Source organism: Trachinotus anak, unplaced genomic scaffold, assembly GCF_046630095.1.
Source record: "Trachinotus anak isolate AG129_WGS33_773 ecotype Australia unplaced genomic scaffold, CSIRO_AGI_Tana_v1 ptg000018l, whole genome shotgun sequence".
NCBI lineage: Eukaryota > Metazoa > Chordata > Actinopteri > Carangiformes > Carangidae > Trachinotus > Trachinotus anak.
Window position 1 is genome coordinate 20,432,971 of NW_027273869.1, and position 18,915 is coordinate 20,451,885.

At 40.9% G+C, this 18,915-nt stretch overlaps 1 protein-coding gene across 8 annotated transcripts; it reads left to right on the forward strand.

Moving 5' to 3' along the window:
• The first annotated feature begins 693 nt into the window (after positions 1-693).
• On the forward strand, positions 694-17,408 carry LOC139635378 (coiled-coil domain-containing protein 136-like). 8 transcript variants are annotated; one of them, XR_011694196.1, is made up of 11 exons: positions 695-1,267; positions 2,560-2,853; positions 3,485-3,559; positions 4,180-4,479; positions 4,642-4,759; positions 5,019-5,232; positions 5,355-5,489; positions 7,423-7,536; positions 9,457-9,709; positions 17,063-17,156; positions 17,271-17,408. XR_011694196.1 is itself a non-coding variant. In XM_071502646.1 (9 exons), exons 1-8 carry the CDS (start codon positions 1,216-1,218, stop codon positions 7,525-7,527), a joined length of 1,293 nt encoding a protein of 430 aa, XP_071358747.1. In that variant the 5' UTR covers positions 695-1,215; the 3' UTR covers positions 7,528-7,536; positions 9,457-17,408. The 8 variants fall into 8 exon arrangements, 2 of the variants coding, with proteins under 2 accessions (XP_071358748.1, XP_071358747.1); XR_011694191.1 differs by adding an exon at positions 8,224-9,343 and having other exon boundaries at positions 9,457-17,408; XR_011694194.1 differs by having other exon boundaries at positions 9,457-17,156.
• The last annotated feature ends 1,507 nt before the right edge of the window (positions 17,409-18,915 follow it).

Sequence of the window (18,915 nt, forward strand, 5' to 3'; positions counted from 1 at the left end):
ACAGAGAGGAACCGAAGTGATGTGAGAGGAGAAGCACAAAGGAAGGTCATTCAGAGGGAAAAGAGATGTTAGAGCTGTGTGGCGACCGCAGACAGAGCTGGACGCCACACTGATATCAGCAGCTGATGTTAGCTTAAAGGAATAGTTCAACATGTTGGGAACATACCTGTTAGCTTGTTAGCCACGTTAGCATGTGGCTGTGGGGATAGAAACACCACTTTGATCCAGACTCAAATATCTTCACAACCACAGGCTGATGTTGACACAAAGGTTGGTGATGCTGTGACTCTGCATCTGGCGCCACCATGAGGTCGATGTTTGTGATTCAAACTGAAAGAGCTTAGCAGATACTGGATGATCATCAAAGCTCATCTTCTTTGTCACGTCCACGTTAAAATCACACAAACACACCAGACAGATGAACTTCCCAACTCAGGAAGTGGGATAATCCAAGGAGCACATGAATGCAGCATGTTAGCATGCTAACCTTTGCTAAGTAGCAGTAACCGCAGAGCTGAGGCTGATGGGAAAGTCAGAGCATCACCACAGGTATCACAGCTCATCCTGAGGGATGAACACGAACCCTCACCTGTGTCCCTCACCTGTGTCTGTGTCCCTCACCTGTGCCTGGTCATCTGTCAGTTCACGCCACCTGCCTTCATATCTGTGGGTGCTGCTTCTTGTTGCCACGGCAACCCCGGTGACACGTCCAATAGCTGTTGAGACGTTTCAGGTTGACTGTGGTCGACTGACATTAACGTCAGTGTTGCAGATCTGACATCTGAATCTTTACCTGCTCAGGTAAAGAAAAAGGAGCCAACTGGTTGATAAGTGAATTTAAAGTGACAGTGTCGTTAAGATGCTGCTGTTTCTCTGAGTCGTCAGGGCTGAAACGTTAATGAGCTTTGACCTGAGGTATCAGCGTCAGTATCGACCTGTGTGATCCAGTATCGGTGAAGCTGTGCTGCTGTCGCAGTTCTCTCTCTTTCTCACAGCTCTCCTCCTCCTCCTCCCCCTGTCCTCACTCGTCTCTCGGCTCCAGCAGGATGAAGGGGCTGCAGTGGCTCGCTCTGCCCGGAGCGTGAGGAGGCTTCCTGGGCTCCATCTGCCTCGCCCCCCCCCCCCCCCCTCCTCACTCCTCTGTGTGGCGCTCTGATCCTCCCTCACCCCCCCTGTGTCTCTGCAGCAGCTTCTCCTCCTCCATCAGCTGAGAAGATGGACGGACTCCGGCTGCCGCCCGTCATAGAGGAGGTCCTCGATCCATCTGGTCAGTGTCTGAATATTCAGGGTTTTCTGAGTGATCCTTCACGTCTGAGATGTGTCAGGAACAAACAGCTGCTGCTGCAGTTTGTGTAAACAAATGATCTGAACTGTAACTGATCACAATGATTATGGAAGTCAGACTCACGTCCTGCAGCTCAGTCTCTTCTCAACAGAAGCAGTCAGTCAGTTACTCTGATATTTTTTCCCTCTGCCTTTCCTGGTTTTACACTCCTGTTAATTAGTCAGCACTTCCTGTTTCACAATAAAAGCCTTCAGTGGAATTGAAGGTCTTGTATTTAGTGTGGTGCAGAAAGGAAAACTAGTGAAGAGTATGTGCACAGAGCATTTCAACCAGCTGTTTTCATTCCTAACGTCCTGTGTCTGTCGGGGGGGGTCGTGTAGTCTGAACCCCACACTATCACTCTGTCAGTATCCATGGTAACGTCATGGTGAACAGTGACAAGTGTGTCCACAGTTTACCTGTATCATCAGTGTAGGAAAGGATGGAAGGCTTTTATTATGAAAGAAACAGGAAGTGTTGAGTCTTCTTCCAGCGCCTCTGCTGTGTGTGTGTGTGTGTGTGTGTGTCTCTGTGTGTGTATATGTGTGTGTGTGTGTCTCTTTGTGTATGTGTGTGTGTGTCTGTGTGTATATTTGTCTGTGTGTGTGTGTGTGTGTCTCTGTGTGTGTGTGTGTGAGACTCTCAGGCTGCAGCTGAGTTCAGTCAGAGGCTCAAAGTTTCTGATACACAAAATAAATCAGGTTCAGATCAACTGTGGTCTCTCTCTCTCTCTCTCTCTCTCTCTCTCTCTCTCTCTCTCTCTCCAGCCAAACTGAATGTCAGAATAATGATGTAAATCAATAAGTTACATCATGATATTTCCAGAGGACGTGAACGATATGTTGTAAGTTTGGTTTTTATCATCTTCATTGTCGCAGCATTGTCATCCTGTGGCTTTGAACTGAATCCATCCTGACAGTTACACACTGCTTCTGTTTTGTATATATTTCTTTAAATGTGAGTAAATCCTTTATTTTTATTTAAAATGTTCTCTGTTGGTTTTTTTGGACGTTTGAGGATCTGGTTGATTTTCAGTCAGTTTTCCTCCGTCACCACCAGCAGATGGAGCCACATGACGGAGTTTCCTCTGGTCCGCGACAATAGCTGTGTTTAAATCAAGGTTAAATGTGAAGCTTAAACTGATGGAGACCTGCTCTATACCATGAGATGTTGGTGGAGCCTCACATCAGTGAGTTCTGGCTGAATCTGCTCCGTGTGTTTCTGTGTGTCCTCAGACGAGCTGAGTGAGCTGAAGCCTGAGAAACCGATCATGTTGGCAGAAACTCTGACGGCCAAAGAGAGGGAGTCTCTGGAGGAGACGGTGGGAGACGGAGAGAAGGGCCAGCAGGAGGAAGAGAAGGAGGTGAAGGAGGAGAAGGGGGAAGATGAAGAGCGAGGAGGAGGAGGGGTGGTGGATGAAGAGGAGGAGCTGGAGGAGCTGAGAGCTCAGGTGTTACAGCTGCTGTTGGAGCTGGAGGAGACCAGGGAGGTTTCCCAGAGACATGAGGAGAGTTTCATGGAGCTGCAGGGTCAGTGACGCATGTTCATCTGGATTAATGCGGATTAATATGGATCAATATAGATTAATGTGGATCAATATGTATCAATATGGATTATCATTATTAAACGAAGGCGGCCCGGTAGTTGAGTGGTTAGGGCACGTACCATGTTGAGCGCAAGACGCTCTTAGCAGGCAGTCACCGGTTTGACTCCCGACCGGTCTGACTCTTTCCTGCATGTCATTCCCCTCTCTCGACCCCCTGTCCTGTCGGTCTCCACTGATCTATCATAAAGACATAAAGAGCCAAAAAAAAAAAAAAAAAAAAAATCATTGTTAAATGAAAATACAAACTTCAGTTTGATGTTACCGGAGGCTCAGAAAATACTTTGAGGAGTACGACATGCTCTGAAAGTGTCTGACATGAATATTAGTGAGAACGATATTCATCTGGAATAATCACATTACATTAAAAAGCATTTATTATTATTATCATTTTTATTTTATTTGAGTTTAGTTTTTGAATTTCAGTTTTCTATAATCTCAGTTACATCAGACTGAAACTATTTTACCATTCAATTAATTGAACGAAAATACCACATTCACAAATGTAAACACACACATTCAGTTTGTTCAGTTTGTTGCGTCTCTTGTTCTCTCAGGTCTGTTGGAGGAGGAGCGGCTGGCGAGCGCCCACCAGGCCGAGACTTTCACCAGACAGATCCAGAGGCTGCAGGGTACCGACACCTTTCAAATACTCTGCTTGGATCACAAGTCACTTTCTAAAAATATCCTAGGGTGTGGCTGAGGGCGGAGCCTGCTTTGTTGTGACATCACAAAGTTCCAGAAGTCCTGACGGCTGGTTTTAAGGCTCAGTTTCTGAATACAGGCTGTGTGCATTTCTCTGTAGACTGAGGCTTTGATACTTTCACAGTATTAATATAAAACCTAGACCTGCTTTATAATCACAAACACATGGACATCTGCCTTTAGACTGGATGGACCTTTAAAAAAATGTCACTGTCCAAAAATCCCCTCCTTTATCAAGAACGTCTTCAGAGACCAAAGCTGTCTCACTTTCAAAAACTAACAAACATTTTTTTTTTAGATTTGCTCACTTTTTAAAAATGTCGTCTCTTTCAGATAAAACACTCACTCATCACCACTTTCCCTCATGTTCTTCCTGTTGGACGCCTCTCCACATTCTGCACTTGTCAAATATCTACTTGTTTGAAAATGTTATGTTGTTGTTCAAAAACATCTCATGTCCATGAGAAATATCACATAAATAAACCATCATGTCTCTGTAGACATCTGCAGAACATCACTTTAATCCTGACTCCTCCTCCTCCTGCAGCCCAGCTGCGCTCCGTCCAGGAGGAGATGGACAGTCTGGAGGTGGAGAAGGAGAGCGAGCTGGAGGAGGTGCAGGAGGAGCTGCGTTCGGCTCAGGAGGAGGTGCTAGTGCTGCAGCAGGCGGCCGAGGAGGCGGCGGCAGAGCGGGAGAACGACATCGCCTCCCTGCAGGAGGAGCTGTGTCGGCTGAGGGCGGAGCTGCAGAGGCTCCACGCCACAGCACAGGAGTACGAGCTGGAGATCACCACACTGAGGGCGGAGATCAGCATGAAGAGTCGACACACAGACACACACACACACGGTGAGGAACACCTGTGTGTTTCATCATCACAGGTGTTTGTCTGTAGTGACCTCTGCAGCCTCCAGGGGGCGTCAACAACCTCCCTGTGCTTGTCGTGTCTTCCCCACCTGTTCTCCTGCCTGACGAGGAGACGTAACGAGTGTGTGTGTGCTGTGTGTTCAGGTGAGATGAGTCAGCTGCAGGACGAGCTCCTCTCTCTGACGGACGAGCGACAGACTCTCACCAACGACAACAAGGAGCTGAGCAACAAAGTGGAGCAACTGCAGCAGCAACGGGACACGTGAGTGGCCCAGACAGCTGTCAATCAAATGACAGACGTTCACACCAATCACAGCTGGGTGTGTGAGTCAAGACCTTGTTATTGTTATTGTTATTGTTGTTGTTATTGTTATTATTATAATAATTATTCAGAGTTCACTGAGTAAGAGTAACAAACAGATTTTTATTGTATAAAATATTTTATTATTATTATTTATTTTTGAAATGTAAATATTTGTGATGTCTGTCACAATCATCACACCTGTCCACCTGGTGAACAGGTGTGACGACGTGTACCTGGCAGTCCGAGTGGAGGGCAACACTGAGCGTGAGCAGGAAGACCAGGGGAAGGCTTACATCACTCTGTCCCAGGACCGACCCCCGCAGGACGTGGACTCGTGGTCAGTCCAGGAGCAGGTGTGCAGCTCAGAGCTGAAGGTCCTGAAGGTCCAGCTGAGAGAGGCCGAGGAGACGGCTCAGAAGGTTCAGAGAGAGGTAACACCGACACCAAACAGCTGTGATCTGTGAAAGTCTGTGATCTTCACTGGAGCTTCTGCAGCCACTTTGCTTCTGACTGTAACACACTGAAGCTGCCGTGTCTCGTTTCTCTCCGTCAGTGTGATGGTCTGAAGGACGAGCTGGCCGAGCTGCAGCAGCTGTACGACGGCAGCCAGAGGGAGCGGGCAGCGCTCGAGCAGGAGCTGCGGCGCTGCAAGGCAGAGCTGCAGAAAGTGGTGGGCAGGAAGTCACAGGTGAGAGGTCAAAGGTCAACGGCTCAGTGCTTCTGGGAGTTGGTGTCGTCTTCCTTTGTAATGGTGTTGATTTGATTCCTTTATGTCTTGGAGACATCGGTACATTAGTGCGCCGGGTGTCAGGTAACAGAGCAGAGGGAACACAGAGTTTGTCCCAAGCTAAAATGAGATAATTGTGTAAAATTATGTAAAAATTCAAGGTAAGTGCAACAAAATCTACACATGGGAAAATCTCTCCTGACACACGACAGCCTGAATGATGATATCCTTCAGATCCATGCTCTTCTCATGAAGTCTGTCTGTCTGTGCTGTTTGCATTCGATCGATAAAAGCTTGGCCACCTCTCTGGAGGCCTCATCGGTCATTCTGCTTCTGGCTGTAGCTGCAGTTCTGCTCACGGAGCCGTTTCCGAGCGTTTTGTTGTGAGCTTCTTCTGAACATCCGTCGCTACTGGGCAGTTTGTTTTCGTCATCTGTCTGTTTCTGCTCCTTCTAAACTTACAGCCCCCAGGAATCAGAGCCTTACTCACCTATCAAACAAAAACAATAAGACAACAAGCATACGGACAGTCGGGGAATCTGATTGGCTGATAATGTATCATCAGACATCTCCTTAAAGACAGTTCAATCCAAACCCACAGATTTGGATTCTGTTTTTCTGGCCTCACCACTCTGCAGAGGTGTGGACCAGAGTTACAAACCACTGACTCTACTGGTCCACATCAAAAACAACTTGTGTTGCGACCTGAACTTCACCTCCAGTGACCCGACGCTTCCCTTTGACCTGAGACTTAAACGATGAGACGCCCTCCTCAGTCCTAAAACAGAGGAGTAATGAAACTGAACTGGACTGTCAGGACCTGGTCCCAGACCTGTGACTGTAGACTTATCATTCTTAACATGAAATTTGATTTGGGACTTGATTTGGGACTTGCCTGTCTTCCCTCGGGGCTTCCCTCTTTGTGACTTCACTTGGAGTTGAGATGTGACTCGTTAGAACTTCAGACCAGACCCGTGACCTTAGTGTCAGCACTTCAGGCTGGAGGTGGAACTTCTTTCTAAGACGTGATTCGAGACCAGACTTGAGTTTCAATGCTTGAGGCTTTTCTGTCATTGAAAGTCAAGGGTTGAAACCTGAGACTAAATTAGTCCTGATGAACGTGACTCGGGAAGTTCAACTTAAAATGGGATTTTCTTGTCTTGACTTGGACCTTGAGACTAAAGACTTGAGACTAAATCAAGGAGTCCGAAGAAGGACCTGTTTAGACCTGGTACCTGATTTACCTGACTTGAAAACTTGAGGCCTGTCGGTCTTGACATGATTTTCAGTTTGACTTGAGACTCGTCTTTGACGTGTGAATCAGTGACTCGGTCCCACCTCTGCTCCTCTTCATCACATCACTCACTTACATTTTGGTACTCCATAGTTGTGGAGTACCTGGTGGTTGAACACAGTCTGCAGCGCTGCTGTTTCTGAGCCGCCTGTGAAAGCAGCACTTCAGCCTGTCCGCAGAGATCTTTAAATGACAAGATGTAGCTCTTCTGAACTTCACCTCTGTGGTGAGAAACTCTCCATCTTGTCTTTAACCATCTTTGATGTCGTTTTCTAATTGCCTGCTCTTTCTGTTTCCTCCCTTCCCTTCATCATGCTTTTATCTGATCATCATCATCATCATTCTTCTATCAAATCCTCGGTGAATTTGATGGTGTTTGATGCTGCTTGTTTATCACTGTCTGTCCTTTCTTTTTCTCTGTTATTTTGTTCTTTCCTGATCCTTCAAATCAAATTTCTCATTTTGTTTGCTCCACACCCCCCCACCCCCCCCCCCACCCCCCCCAACTTTATTACTCTGATTATTTTGTGGTTTTATTTCCTCTTACCACACTCCTCTCTCCATCTCCCCCGACACTCCTTCCCTCTGTCTTCTTCCCAGAACTGCACTCGTCCGTCTGAGCCCCCTGTTCTCTCCATCCCCTTCATAGGAATGATTGTTATAGTGGCCTTGATTTGGTGCTGGTGGGAGGAGCTGGCGTCCTAGAGGGACCAGGTATGGCCAAGCCCTTCTTACTCTACCAGACACTCTGCTTTTTCTAGAGTGGCTCCAACTGAGGTTTTGTCCAAGATGGCTGATGTACAGTACGAACGTGACTGAGTCTGATGTGTTCATCTGGAAAGTAAAACTTACATGTTTTAATCGTGAGAGGCTAATACACATGACTTTACTGCTTTTAGTAGCTGCTTTAAAAGTAATGTAACGTTAATTAGCATCTTAGCATTGCCTCAGGTTCTGTGTGTCGTACTTGGAGGTGTCTCCAGCGGGAGGACCTGTCTCTGACAGAACGACTCACTGCCTCGTCCTGTGAGTGATGTTAGTGCTGCCGTTACTGAAAATCTGCGTTTTAAATCTTTTCAATCTGATTTCTGCAGATGTGGAGGAACAAATGGCAGTGAAGTGAAATTTTGATAGATATTAAAAAATTGAAAATTAACAGTGATTCAGTTCTTCCACAGACAGGAGAAATATTCTCCTGCTCCTCCATAACTTAACTTCATCAGTGGATGTTTCTGTAGACAACCATAGTCTCCATGACAACCATCAACCTTCATCAGCAGTGGATTTATCAAAGAAGTTAATTACGATAATTACTACTATTAATATCTATTAATTGCAGGTAATTTAATTATCCACTGAGACATCAGCCAACTGTTTATAGGTCAAGATCTTTTTTCATAGGAGACGTTGAAACACTGAGGCAGACATCACCTCTGCAGACAGTAACCTGAAGAGGACCAGGTGTAGAGCCCAGCGGGAACGTTTGACTGGTTTCAGAATCATCTCCTTCTTTTCCATCAATGAAAATACAGAAAAACTTTTAAATGTCTACATACATTTATCTGCAGTTTTCATAAGGAAATTAACACCAGTCAAAATCTCCACGTGGTGACTTTAAACATATGAAACAAACAAATCATAACAACAAGACAGTTTTAGTTTGAGTTGGATTTTATCCTGGAAAAATAAAATACTTCAAGTTTTAATGGTTTTATTTTATGTCTTTGAGTACATCTGTTTAGCTGAGGGTCTGCTGGTGTGGTGCTGAGGACTGAGGTGTGTGTGTGTGTGTGTGTGTGTGTGTGTGTGTGTGTGTGTGTGTGTGTGTGTGTGTGTGTGTGTGTGTGTGTAAAGGGATCTGCTTACAGGGTTACTTTTATCATGACAGCGTTTTAGTCACTTCTAAAATCTCTCACACACGACACCACAGCATTTATAGTGCTCACATGTGTGTGGAAGCTCGTTACTGTCAAAAATAAATACAAGGACTTTGTAACGGTTCAGTTTATCTGCAGGTGAACTCATTTTCCTCAGAAAGGCTGTAGAACCTATTCAAGCCTTACATTTCTTTTATAATCTTAATGAGTTTTTATCTCTTGTCTCTCGTGGACAGTCATCAGTCATAAGCAGGGATGCGGGGGCCAGGCGTCCCTGCAGGCCAGAGTTGCCATGGAAACATGATGTCATTATGTCAAGGGCAGTTTCATGTCAGCTGATTAAAGACTGGTTGAGATTTGACTTGGTTTCTCGTTTGGCCCCACTGCCGCCATTTTTGATTGGATGTTATAGTTGAAAACCCAAAAAGCCGACAAATCTGTTTTGTGAGTTTTGGTGTGAAGATCATCTGTTCTGATCAAATCCAAACTGGCAGCTGCATCAAATAGGACGACATGACTCGACCTTTGATGATGTCACCAGAAACAAGTAAATGGTTATTATCCCAAACATAGTTTTACTTGTGCATCGCCCCCCAGAGGCATCGTGGCGCCGGTGACTTTGGGCTCTGAAGACCGTGTTCCAGGTTCGTTGTGGATTAGTTTGTTTTCTGCTCTGGGTTCGTGTTTGCTTCCAGACCGGCTGTGACCCCCCCCCCCCCCCCCCCCCCCCCCCCGGTGTCTCCCTCTCTCTCTGCAGACCGACGCTGAAGGCTGGAACCTGGTGGTGGCTGCGGTTGCCGTGGCAGCCATTGTAGTTCTGGTCATCCCCAGCTTCACCAGGGCCTGAGGACTGCACTGAGTGACCTCACTGGGAACTCTGGGATTGTGGGATTGCCATCACCCATCCAGCGCTGCCCTCATACATGTTGCTGTCCTGATGTCTCATCGCATCACTGTGTCCAGTGGGACGGTGCTGCCACGGCGGTTTGACCTGAAGGCCACAGACGTCAGTGAGTGTTGGAGGGAGAAGCAGTAAGATTTATAATTTACAAAGTCGTCCATAAAGACTCTGAAACTCTTACTGTGGGTCAGCAGACTGAGTTAATTTGGTCTTCAAACATCCACCATCATGATTCAAGAGTCTCACTGGAAGTTGTTTTGTTTTGTTTTTTTTGTCTAAAACTAACCAGATACACGTCTTTGTAAAGTGATTAAATGTCCTGCGTTCAAAACATTATCAGCAACTGCTGCTCAAATGTTAAATGTAAAAGTATTAAAATGCAAAACAGCCCCTTTCAGAGCATTATATTATTATCTGTACTATAGTGTCAGATTCATATTGATGCATTAACATTTTAATGGTGTAGCTGGTTTTATATTTTACATACTGTTGGGTAATTTGATCTATAAAAATGCATTTAATTCATTTATCATATGTTTTATATGTAAATTTGAACTTGCTAAATAACAAGTAGCTGCAGCTGTAAAATCGATGTAGTGGAATCTAGTTGCATCAAACAGAAAATCATAGTTTAAGTATTTCTGAATTGTCCTTAAATGCATCCATCCATTCTTCATTGTTTACAGCTAACGTGGTCCTTTAGTTTCAACAAGAGAAAATAAAGTGAAAAGTGTAAATAAAGCACAAAAAGCTCCAAAGATCTTAAAACAAGAAACAGTAAAAGTAAAGAATGAAATGTTACAGATTTAATTTTGTTTTTAACCAAATGTTTGACTAATTTAATATTCAAAATGAAAACTAAATATTCTCAGATTATTATATAACACAGATATAAGACACACAATGAAATTCCTATGGAAAATATACATTTGTCTTTTATTTCAGTAAATCTAATGAAGTGTAGCTGAGTCCATTTTTACATTTTTATTTGCTTCCACAAAGCACATCGTTGATTGGCTGGAGTTCTGATGGTGAATGTCACCACAGAGCAACATAATCATCCCTTCATCATGAATGTTAAGTCCAGTATTCACCTTCTTTTAGCTCTGATTTTGGTCTCAACCGGTTCCTGACTGTGGCTCTGTAGCTGCTAAATGCTGCACAGTCTTCACCAGCTGGTCTCTGACTCTGACTCTACGGTTGATTCACAGTGGGATCAACAGTATTCAGGATTGTTTTATATCACACAATCATCCGATTACAATATTAATGAAAGAAACTTCAGTCTCTGTTTTATGAATGAAAACCTCCACACTTCTGTATCATGACTGCAGGTGTTTGAGAATCACCACATTAACTCTTTTGGAGCTACAACTAACAAGTTGTTTAAATTGTATTATTTATTAATCAATTAATATTTGGGTTTGTAAAACACAATGAAACAAAAAGCCCAAAACAACAAATTGTTTCTGCTCTGTAATGTTTTGCCTTATTTTTCCAAACTGGATTAAAAGAATATTTTGCACTCGGTGAGTTACACTGAAGGAGAAGATGGTAGCAGAGACAGTGGATGTTCAGTGTTTTTAATACATTATAAGTGTTCAGTCCTGCTTAATGCTGTATATTATCTTATCGTGTGTTTGTCCAAAAATTACCATTATTGTAGTTTATTTCAGTGTTTATTTTGTAGCATGAAGAAAAACAGCAGATTTATGGAAAAAATAACTCAATCCACTATATTTTACCGACATATCCTGTCTACATCAATTTAAAATGTCTGTATGTTTATAGTGAAACAAAAGTAGTTTGTACATCAGGAGAAGTAAAAAAGCACTTTTTTTAAACTGTAGAAAGATGTTTGTTGGAGATGAATCATTCCTGAGAGGTTATTTGTACGGACTGATTTCACTGTGCCAGGTTTAAGCTACGATCGTGTCAGAACTGCTTTAAATTTCATAGTGTAAAAATGAGTTTTTATGATTTTGGGGACAGATGTTTCTTTTTAAGGGAAAAGCTGAGTGAGCAGTGTCAGTTGGATTAAAGATGTTAACAATGAAAAGTAGTGTTACTGCTACTGTTGCTAAAAACGTATATTTTGTATCTTATTTATGCAGATAACACTTTAAGATTTGGAGGACGAACACACGGCTGTGATGATTTGACACAGACCATTTGGACAGGATTAACATCTAATAGTCTCCATGACAACCATCAACCTTCATCAGCAGCAGATTTAGTTAAGTAGTTAATTGCTATAATTACTACTATTAATATCAGTATTCATTAATTGCATGTAATTTAATTATCCACCAAGACAACTGCCAACTATTCAAAGGAGACCTGTTGAAAAAAACTGACATCACGTGTCTGGACAGTAAACTGAAGAGGACCAGGTCGAGTCAGTCCTGTCTGAATGGGCCTGTGCAGATTCAGAACCAATCAAATCCTAAAGAGAAACCATCTGTACTCCCGCCTGCGTTTACATTTAAGGCAGAACTCGTCTCAGATCTTTTTAGTTACGGTTCAGAATCAACATTTTCTTTTATTCAGATTTTCTAGCTTTAAATCTTTTTATGGGGGATTATGAAATCCCACCGTCCTCTTTTGTGCACATGGACAAGTTTAGTCTGATAGAGGATTTATGTTTACAGTACAGTGGTGACCAAATGATCATAGAGAATATAATCAGCTGTTTAAATGACTGTGATCCTGTTTAGGCTGGAATCAGGTATTTAGGTTAAACTGTTGAAACTGTTGATTTGTAATGTGACTTTACAGATAATTACTAGCTTCAAAGTAAAAGACATTCCAATTTATTTACAGTATATGACAGCGTTGACATGCAGAGAAATAACTAAACCCTCCCTGGGTAAAATGTGACAAAGCAGGTTTTTACCAAACTGTAGGAATTTAAATCACATTAGAATTATTTATGTAGTATTTAATCATTAATGTGGTACTCCATTGGTTCAGGTTAAAACCAGTCCTGTATTGTTCTAAATGATAAACAGCATGTGTCATTAAGACCTTTGTATAGTTTTGCATGACAGTTAGACATTAATATCATTAATATTATTATAAATAATATTATTAAGGAAAAAGAAATAGATTCTATAAATCTATAAAATCTATAAATGTCACAACAGTTCAGTGTTTTGATAGTTTGGTTAAAGAGGTGGTTGATGATGTCCATGGTTTTTTGTAATGTATCAGAGCTCGTGTCTGTCAGGAAAATAATCATAAAAAGATTCAAATTAATTTACAAAATAAAAAACTGAGTGGTATGTTAAAACTGGAAGTCAAGTTTTGGACTTAAAGTCAAAATTATAAGATAATAAGTCAAACTTTTGACTGGCACTTACTGCACTAAAATGTATAGAAGAGAATTTCTGCCAGAAAAAAGAAACAAATTAGGAAAATAAAACTAAAATATTCATGTTAAGTCAAACGTATAAGTCAAGACGAGTGAAAACAGATTTACCAAATCCAACTTTCTAGAAATGAAGTAGTGATTTGACTTATTGTCTCATAATTTAGACTTTAAACGTTATAATTTTGATTTACCATCTGGTAATTTGGACATGAAATTTATTAATTAAATTATATTAAAATCTAACTTTAATTAATTTCATGTCATCTGTTTTTCTTTTTGTGGTGTATCTGGGCTTCCTCTGAACTGACAGCGTGTTGTAGTTGTTACTGTTGTCTGGTGTCTTTATGTCAATTATGTGATTTTACATTTTATTTATGACTTGCAGCACTTGATCTGATAAACACCAGTGTCATCCTGTAAAATGTGGTGAAATGTGAAAACCAGTAGAAAATGTTGGACGAGTGTGGCTGCTGACTGAATAATCGTGAATCAGTCTCTTTCTCTGTCATTTTTTTGCATGTGAGTAAAAACACAATCTTCCTAGAAGCTGCATGCAAATGTTACTCTGTACAAACACTGCACCTGTGTATTTTTTATTAATACTTGGTAATAGTTTGTACTGGATTGTACATAGAATAGTTTCTGTTTGATCCATAGTTGGTTCTTGTTTTACAGAGAGTTATTTGTCCTACAGCTGTTTAGACTGTAGTTAAGAGCTTTTCTCAAATGTTGCAGAAAAATGAGGACACACTGATTATTGGTTTACTGATGATCTACCAGTTGATATTATTGACGAATAATTATTTGTGATTACCTATCAGCATTGATCAAGCTCACACTCCAAGAGTTTTTAATGTTTCTGTTAATGCTGTTGCTTCCTTAAACACATATGCAAAATGAATAAGTAAATTTGTATCATATTTAATTATTTTTATGTTAAGTTTCTGTTCTGTCACAGCAGAGTTACAGTTAGGCCCAGAAATATTTGGACAGTGACACAATCTTCATGATTTGGGCTCTGCATGCCACCACATTGGATTTGAAATGAAACAACTACAACGGAATTGTATCAACTTTGCTGCATTTGGCTGAATCTGAGCAGAAAGTATATCCCTATACACTTCAGAATTCATCCGGCTGCCTCTGTCTTTTGTCACATCATCAATAAACACAAGTGATCCAGTGCCATTGGAAGCCATGAATGCCCATGCCATCACACTGCCTCCACCATGTTTTACAGAAGATGTGGTGTGCTTTGGATCATGAGCTGTTCCAATTCTTCTCCAGACTTTCTTCTTCCCATCATTCTGGTACAGGTTGATCTTAGTCTCATCTGTCCAAAGAATGCTGTTGTTCCAGAACTGGGCTGGCTTCTTCAGGTGTTTTTTTGGCAAAGTCAATTCTGGCCTTTCTATTTTTGAGGCTGATTAATGGTTTGCACCTTGTGGTGAATCCTTTGTATTTACTCTCATGAAGTCTTCTCTTTATGGTAGACTTAGATACTGATACACTTACTTCCTGGAGAGTGTTCTTCACTTGAATGGATGTTGTGAAGGGCTTTTTCTTCACCATGGAAAGGATTCTGTGATCATCCACCACTGTTGTCTTCCATGGACGTCCAGGCCTTTTTGAGTTCCCAAGCTCACCAGTGCACTCTTTTTTTCTCAGAATGTACCAAACTGTTGATTTGGCCACTCCTAACATTTCTGCTATCCCTCTGATGGATTTCTTCTTTTTTTCAGCCTCAGGATGGTCTGTTTCACCTCCATTGAGAGCTCCTTTGACCGCATGTTGTGTGTTCACAGCAACAGCTTCCAAATGCAAACGCCACACCTGGAATCAACTCCAGACCTTTTAACTGCTTAATTGATGACAGGTTAACGAGGGAAGAGCCCATGCAGCCTTGTTTTTTTTTTTTTGTTTTTTTTTTTGTTTTTTTTTTTGCAGCCTTCTGAGTCAATTGTCCAATTATTTTTGGTCCCTTGAAAAAGAGGTGGCTACGTATTAAAGAGCTGTAATTCCTAAGCCCTTGCTCCAATTTGGATGTGAATACTCTCAAATTACAGCTGAGAGTCTGCACTTTAAGCCCATATTGATTATATAATTGTATCCTGAATATGTTTTCGTAAACAGCTAAAATTACAAAACTTGTGTCACTGTCCAAATATTTCTGGGCCTAACTGTATTTTTTAGGTTCTATCTTTCTGGACACTGGGTTCAAATCTGGGGGAAAAGAATTAGATACAAAAATGCAAATATTTGTGGGCGTAGATTTTACACGGGAACAACACGTATCAAGTACAAGTACTTTTATGCTTTTTTGTTCACAGATTTCATCGATGGAGTGTTCAGTTTTAACAGCGACATTTCTAAAATAAACCATCTCTGAATGCTTCTCTTTTTGCATAAAAATTGTGTTTGCTGCTAAAGAAGCAGCAAAAACACAACAATGGAATAACTCTCATTTCGTATGAATATCTCATGTAAATCCAGAGTTGATGTGAAAATATCTAAACGAGCAAACATAACAATCCTGTAAGGCCACTGTTGGTTAAATCAGAGAATCTGATATCAATCCATCCGTAGTGTTTTCCTGACAAATGTTAGCTACTGTAGACACCTCAGTGTTGCATGTTTAGAGAAGTAGCAGCTTTGCATGAAAATAGAGGCGTAGACGAAGCTTTAGAGTTCGATGGTGCTCACTGAATATGATGGTGGTAGCATGAGCGCTGTGATCCAATTCTTCCACTATGAACTTTCTAATGTTTTATTTTTGTTGTTAGAAGTTAAACAGTCTGATATTGTAAAGTTTTCTCCAGAGCCAGATGTTTCAGATGGATCTCAGGTTCATCTCTGTTTGCCAGCACAGAGACAGGTCCAGGACATGTTAGCCTAGCTTAGCACAAGGAATGGATACAAGGGGAAACTGTTAATCAAGTCAAATTACGTGTTTTATCTTGTCGTTGTGGGTGCAGGTAACATAATTGGTCGGTGTTTATAACTTTAGCTGCCTTTAGGTTTGCTAACTACAAACAGTTAGCAGTAACATTATGCTGTTCAGTCTGTTGTTAGCTGTTATGGTAGTTACAGTTATGTCTGATTTTGTTTGTAGATAACCATCTTTAGCTTGGCACAAAGACTGGCAGAAGGATACTGCTAGTGTAGCTCTGTTGTGTTACGGTGAGGTGTTGCACCTTTTTAATACCTGTCCAGGTGGATCCGAAGAAAACTAACCTTTCAGGCTCGTTAGTTACTTTTTTCTCTCGATCAATGAGATTAAATAATTAAAATGTGTAAAATAAATATTAGCAAGATATTGTTATAGTAGCAACAAGCAGAATATGTTTATTTATTGTTGTCATTTGTAACTGGTGTTATACCAAGATATGCTTAGCTTAGCACAAAGACCAAGACCAGGCAGAAAATACATGGTATTGTAATGGTAGCTATTTTTAGCAGGTTGGTGTTTGCTAGTTACGCACTATTAACATTTCTGATATTGTTAGCTTTATGTAGCTAGGTGATGTTATAGTAGTTGTTTTTATCTTACCAATTTATAATTAGATGTGTTAGCTTAGCATAAAGTTTTGCAGCAGGAGGAAACTGCTAGTCAGCCACAAAACGGCTTGTGTAATGAATTTTTTATAGTTAATGTTATGTGCAGCTGACACATTGTTATCCTAAATCTTTGTGACCAACTGATGTTATCTCAGCTACAGACAGTTAGCATATCAGACATTATTGTAGCTGTTCTTAGCTAGTTGCTGATATGGTAGTTACAGATCATGTTTGAGGGGATAGCCACAGTATCCGAGGTCAACTGTTTGTGGCCATGTAGTAATTTTTCACAACACTTTTAGACTAGCTTAGCACAGAACCTGCTGGAGAGGAAACCTGTAGCCTAGAGAAAAAAATCCACCTCTTAAAAACTCCACATCTTGTGTACGTACTGTATCGTGTTTATTTATCAGGTGCAGATAACTTAACTAGCAACTGCATGCTAGGCTAGCAGTTTCCCCATATTTCCAGTTATTGTGTTTCTTCTAAGCTAAGCTAACATGATCTGGACCTCTCTGACTTGACCCACAGATGAAACGTGACTCTGGCAGACAACATCAATATCAAAATGTCTCCTGTTCCCGTGGGTCGTCTGTTGGCTTTGACATTGCGTTGTCGCTGTCAGGTGTGTTGTATGAACTCTGGTTTTAGTTTGGCCCAAACTGTAACTCAAAGCAGACCGATGTGTTGTCTTGCTGCTGTTTGAAATGATGGATTTTTCTGTTTCTGTGTCTCTTAGTTTCTGAAAAGGACTGAACTTCGTCACTGATATTTCTGCACATTGTTAATGTCTGTCTGTATTTTTATGTGATGATTTTGTTAAATGGGCCTGTACATTTTGTAAATGAACAGACAAATAAAGATTTGTTTAACCTTGTCTTTAATGTCCTGCAGGTGTTTTTAAGGTATGTTGTATTAGTATGAGGTCAGTAACCTTATACAGGTACAAATCATAAATTATGTATAAAAACCAACTTGCATGACAAACTTTATCATCAAATGCATCAACAAAATTGATATTGCTGTAACGTTAATGAGTTATTAAAAATCTAGTTTTACTCTGTTGCAGCAGTGATGTTTTACAGAAGTTTTACTGGAGCTAAGGCACAAAAATTGTGACCAGAGCTTGAAGAATCATGAAGTTTATGAGATTTGCACAGAAACTTAAAGCTTCAACTTTTTGATTTAATTTTGTTGCTTTATTTGATGTTAAGTGAAGCAGTGTTGCGTTATGTTACAACATGTTGTGTTCTTCCCTGTTTCACAGTGTTGTGCCATGTTGTGTTGTGGTATACACCACACACCTTCATGCTGTTGCGTCATATTTCATCATTATACATTTGCTACATTTCACCACATTGTTTTGTTCCTCCATGTTTTGCTGTTACATTTTGCTGTTATTTTGTGTTATGTTAAAGTTTTGCTGTGTGATGTCACATCACATTACAGCTCATTGTGTTGTTACATGAAGTTACACAACGTTTATGTTCCTCTCTCCTGAGCAGGATATCTAATTAACTCACTAATATTGAAGGAAATTCTGAAAATTTGGTGCAAACATTCATTTGAACTCAAGGATGAACTGATTAGAATTTGGTGGTCAAAGGTCAAAGGTCACTGTGACCTCACAAAAGACACTTTTGGTCATAATTCACAAATTCATTCAGCAATTATGACACAATGTAACTCAAATGTGTAAAAGAATAAAATGATCAAGTGATGACATTTGATATTAAAAAGGTCAAAGGTCAACTTCATTGTGACATCATGATGTTGTGCATCTTGTGCAAGAAAGATTCTAACCTGAATACAGAAGTCATTATATTATTATCATAGTTGTGCATCCCACCATCTGTGGGGATCTAATATCTTGTGTGCAAACAATAATTTGGATGCACAGGACATTTGATTAACACTGTACCTGTATTTTTTGTGCACGTGGCGCACTGTACCCAGATGTAACTGATACTGATGATGATGTTTGTTATTAATACTGTCAGAACCACAGATACTGTATCATGAGTGAATCTCAGAGGACCTCAGCTTTAAATTTAGTTTGTCTCTATATTTACTCGTCAGATTTGTGGCTGAGAGCTTCAGGCTGTTTTACTCTGATGATGACAGAAATGTGAGATCTTGGGGGGATGGAGACATTTTCAGAGCCACAGTGTTTGTACCTGTCAGAAAAATAAAGGCACATTTTACCTCCTAATGCTACTTTATTTATATTTTTAATGATGAGCAGCAAATGATAAAAACTAAGAAGCTGCGACCAGGAAACATTTGTCATCTTTTATTTTAGAAAAAACTTTAATATTTGACAGAAAAATATTTTACTTTGACTATTTTGATAATCAACTCATCCATTAATCAACTAATCATTT